General features: G+C 45.4%; 1 protein-coding gene across 1 annotated transcript in view; it reads right to left on the bottom strand.

Annotated features, from left to right (window-relative positions):
- The window catches only part of DMAP1 (DNA methyltransferase 1 associated protein 1), a 29,862-nt gene extending 27,102 nt beyond the window's left edge, over positions 1 to 2,760 (bottom strand). Inside the window, exon 1 of the mRNA XM_005423114.3 lies at positions 2,370 to 2,760. Within this exon, the coding sequence (XP_005423171.1) occupies positions 2,370 to 2,471 (102 nt within the window). The 5' untranslated portion in view covers positions 2,472 to 2,760. The remainder of the gene's footprint in view (positions 1 to 2,369) is intronic.

The following is a 2,760-nucleotide window of genomic DNA, read 5'->3' as shown; positions in this document are numbered from 1 at the left end:
CTTTCAGTGATCGGGCTCACCAGTACCCACATTTGCTCTTGCTGATAACACACTTAAATTCCAAGCTGAACATCTGGCTGTAGATTGCAGGGGCTGGTGCATTAAGCCCTTCCTTACTAGGCAAGCATTGTCCTCAGAGGTATTAATGCATTTAATTACGTGATTCTATACCTTTTCAAGTAAGAAATGCCTTCCCAGCTTTTTATCGTTTTTGTCACTTTGTTCTGCAGCAGCTTCAGTTTTTACCATCTGTGATTACACCCCTGCAGTAGCCCCTTGGCAAAACAGCCAGTGTCACCTACCAAAGTTCTCTGGTCCCCAAAATTCTGCTCTCCTATTTACACAGCAAACAAATTTTTTGACAGTTTCCTCATAAGAGGAATTAATGTACACAACTCAACCTGGCCCTTAAACCATTGACAGAACTGATGGTCTCTAAGACACAGCCCAACTCATACCCATATACAAGTTTATCAGTAATCAACTGTGTCAGGTGATCAGCTTGGGATTCAGGTAGGTACAGTGACAGCCACACTAAGAAGTTACACTTTATTTAAGAGGGAATAGTTTACTGAGCATTTGGTCTAACTCTACTATCTTTATAACTACTACCCCAGACACTACTATTACATACTTGCTTACTATATCATGACCAAATTTTAAATTAGAGTATTTTTCAGTAGTAAAACTAACATTGCATCATAAATTGTGCTAAATCCATACAGTCACCTTTATCAAGCAAATTCAAGATTCCGCTGAAAAAATAAGTCTCTGTCATCTTGGACTACAACTACTTTCCATAAAACTTCATGACAGACATGCATTATATCAGCACCTTTTCATCCCTAATCAAGCACCTCTCTCCTACTGTGTCCATCACTTTGACCAGCAGCAATGTAAGGCCAACCAAGGCAGTTACCCACAGGTCACCACACACCCTGTATGAACACAGGCTTCTGGAATTCCCCCAAAGTTCCCAGATTTATTAAAAGTTAATATCAGAAGGCCAGAGATCAGCTCAGCCAACCCTTTTAGGAGTTGAGAACAAACTACTTGGTCATGCTGATTTAAATGTTTTTATGCCTAGTAATTTTTATTTTAACATTCTCAGTCACTAATGGACTGGAAAGTACTTCATGGTTCTCTTGTGATTTCAAGACATCAATCTGTTTCTTTTCTAATTGAGAACAGATCTATTTCCTGAGTGAGAGCTGCACTGTTATTAGCAACTTTGCACTCTCCATGTGATAACAGCTTGCACCTTTGGTTTGGCTTAATTTCTGTACTTTGCAGAAATTCAGAATGTTTTGTTCAATCCCTCCTGCATGCCTCCCAGAACTTTTCACTGCACTTTCCCTTCCTCTCTCTTCCCATTACAGTAAACTCGAGGAGAAAACCATCTTGGTCCCTGCTCCAAAGAGACAGCCAGCAACCAGTACTCCTTTGGCTCTCTGCTGCCTAACACACAAACACATTTAAATCAAAGAACTCACAACTCCAAACACTCAGGGGCAACACTCAGGCTGAAGCCAGCCATCAGGCTGCTCACCAGACACTGTTCACCAACACAGCCCATGACCAGCAATTTCAACATTTCAGCCTTTAAATGACTGGAACTCACTGATTTTCCATTACACTGATTATACTGTGTGCCCTAGCAGGGCAGTGAAACCACAGTGCTTCTTTTCAGACACAAATGTTTCAGTTTTGTTTTGATTTTTTCCCCAGATACAAAGGCTTTACTTCGAATCAGGCCATCTCTGTACCAGAGAGCTCCCTGGGCTCATTTCAAAGCACCTCCACATCTCATAATTACTCCTAAGTCGACCATCCCAACACCTTGCAAAACATGGGACGCCCATGACCTTGCCCAAATTTAAAACACAGAAGACAACAAGATACTGTAGCACTTTACCACACAGAATGCAGCACATCATGTCACACATCCTTAACAGAGCTTAATAACTTGCCATATTCCCCCAGGCAATGCATCCCAGTTGCCCCAAACCCCAGCCACACACCTTCCCCACACATGTTGGAAGACTTCTGTCATTCAGTCGACTCAGACAGTATTTTCTTTCCTCTAAAACAAGACTGTGTTGTATTACTTCTATTTATTTTGGGGCTAGATACTTCACAAAATGAGAGTTTTAGAGACAGCTGAGAACGTCCTGGGGCCTGGCCAGCTCAGCAGGACACAACTTACCCAGTTCCAGCTTAAACCCCACACCAGATGCCACGGCACAGGTAACTAAGAAGGTACACGCTTTAATTCCATCCTTTCTTCCAATATTCACCCCAAACACCACATGCAAGGTCAGCGAGTGCCTGGAAATCACTCAGCAGCCCCTCGGGGCACTGCAGTTCACCTTATCCGAGTTGATGATGTCCTTTTTGTTGATGGTGCCCGTGTTCTCTGACTCCACGCCTCCCAGCTCCAGGATGTCCCGTACATCTGCCCCAGTCGCCATGTCTCCGCCTGCCCTCTGGCCTTCTCTGCGCCGTCCTGTCCGTCCCCTCCAGCTCTGGGAGGGCGGGAAACCGGGGGTCGGGGGTTAACTCCCGCGGGGGTGTCCCGGACCCATACAAACACGCGTGGGTGCGTGTGTATACACATACCCGCACGTATATCCGCGCACACACACGCGTATCCATGCACACGCACACTCACACACTTATATCTACATAGACACACACCCCCCTCGGCCGCCTCCCATCCCCCCGCCAGGCCCAACAACGGGGCCTTGCACCCGGCGGGTC

This window comes from Geospiza fortis, unplaced genomic scaffold, assembly GCF_000277835.1.
Source record: "Geospiza fortis unplaced genomic scaffold, GeoFor_1.0 scaffold333, whole genome shotgun sequence".
Lineage (NCBI taxonomy): Eukaryota > Metazoa > Chordata > Aves > Passeriformes > Thraupidae > Geospiza > Geospiza fortis.
This window is presented reverse-complemented; position numbering and strand designations above follow the sequence as displayed.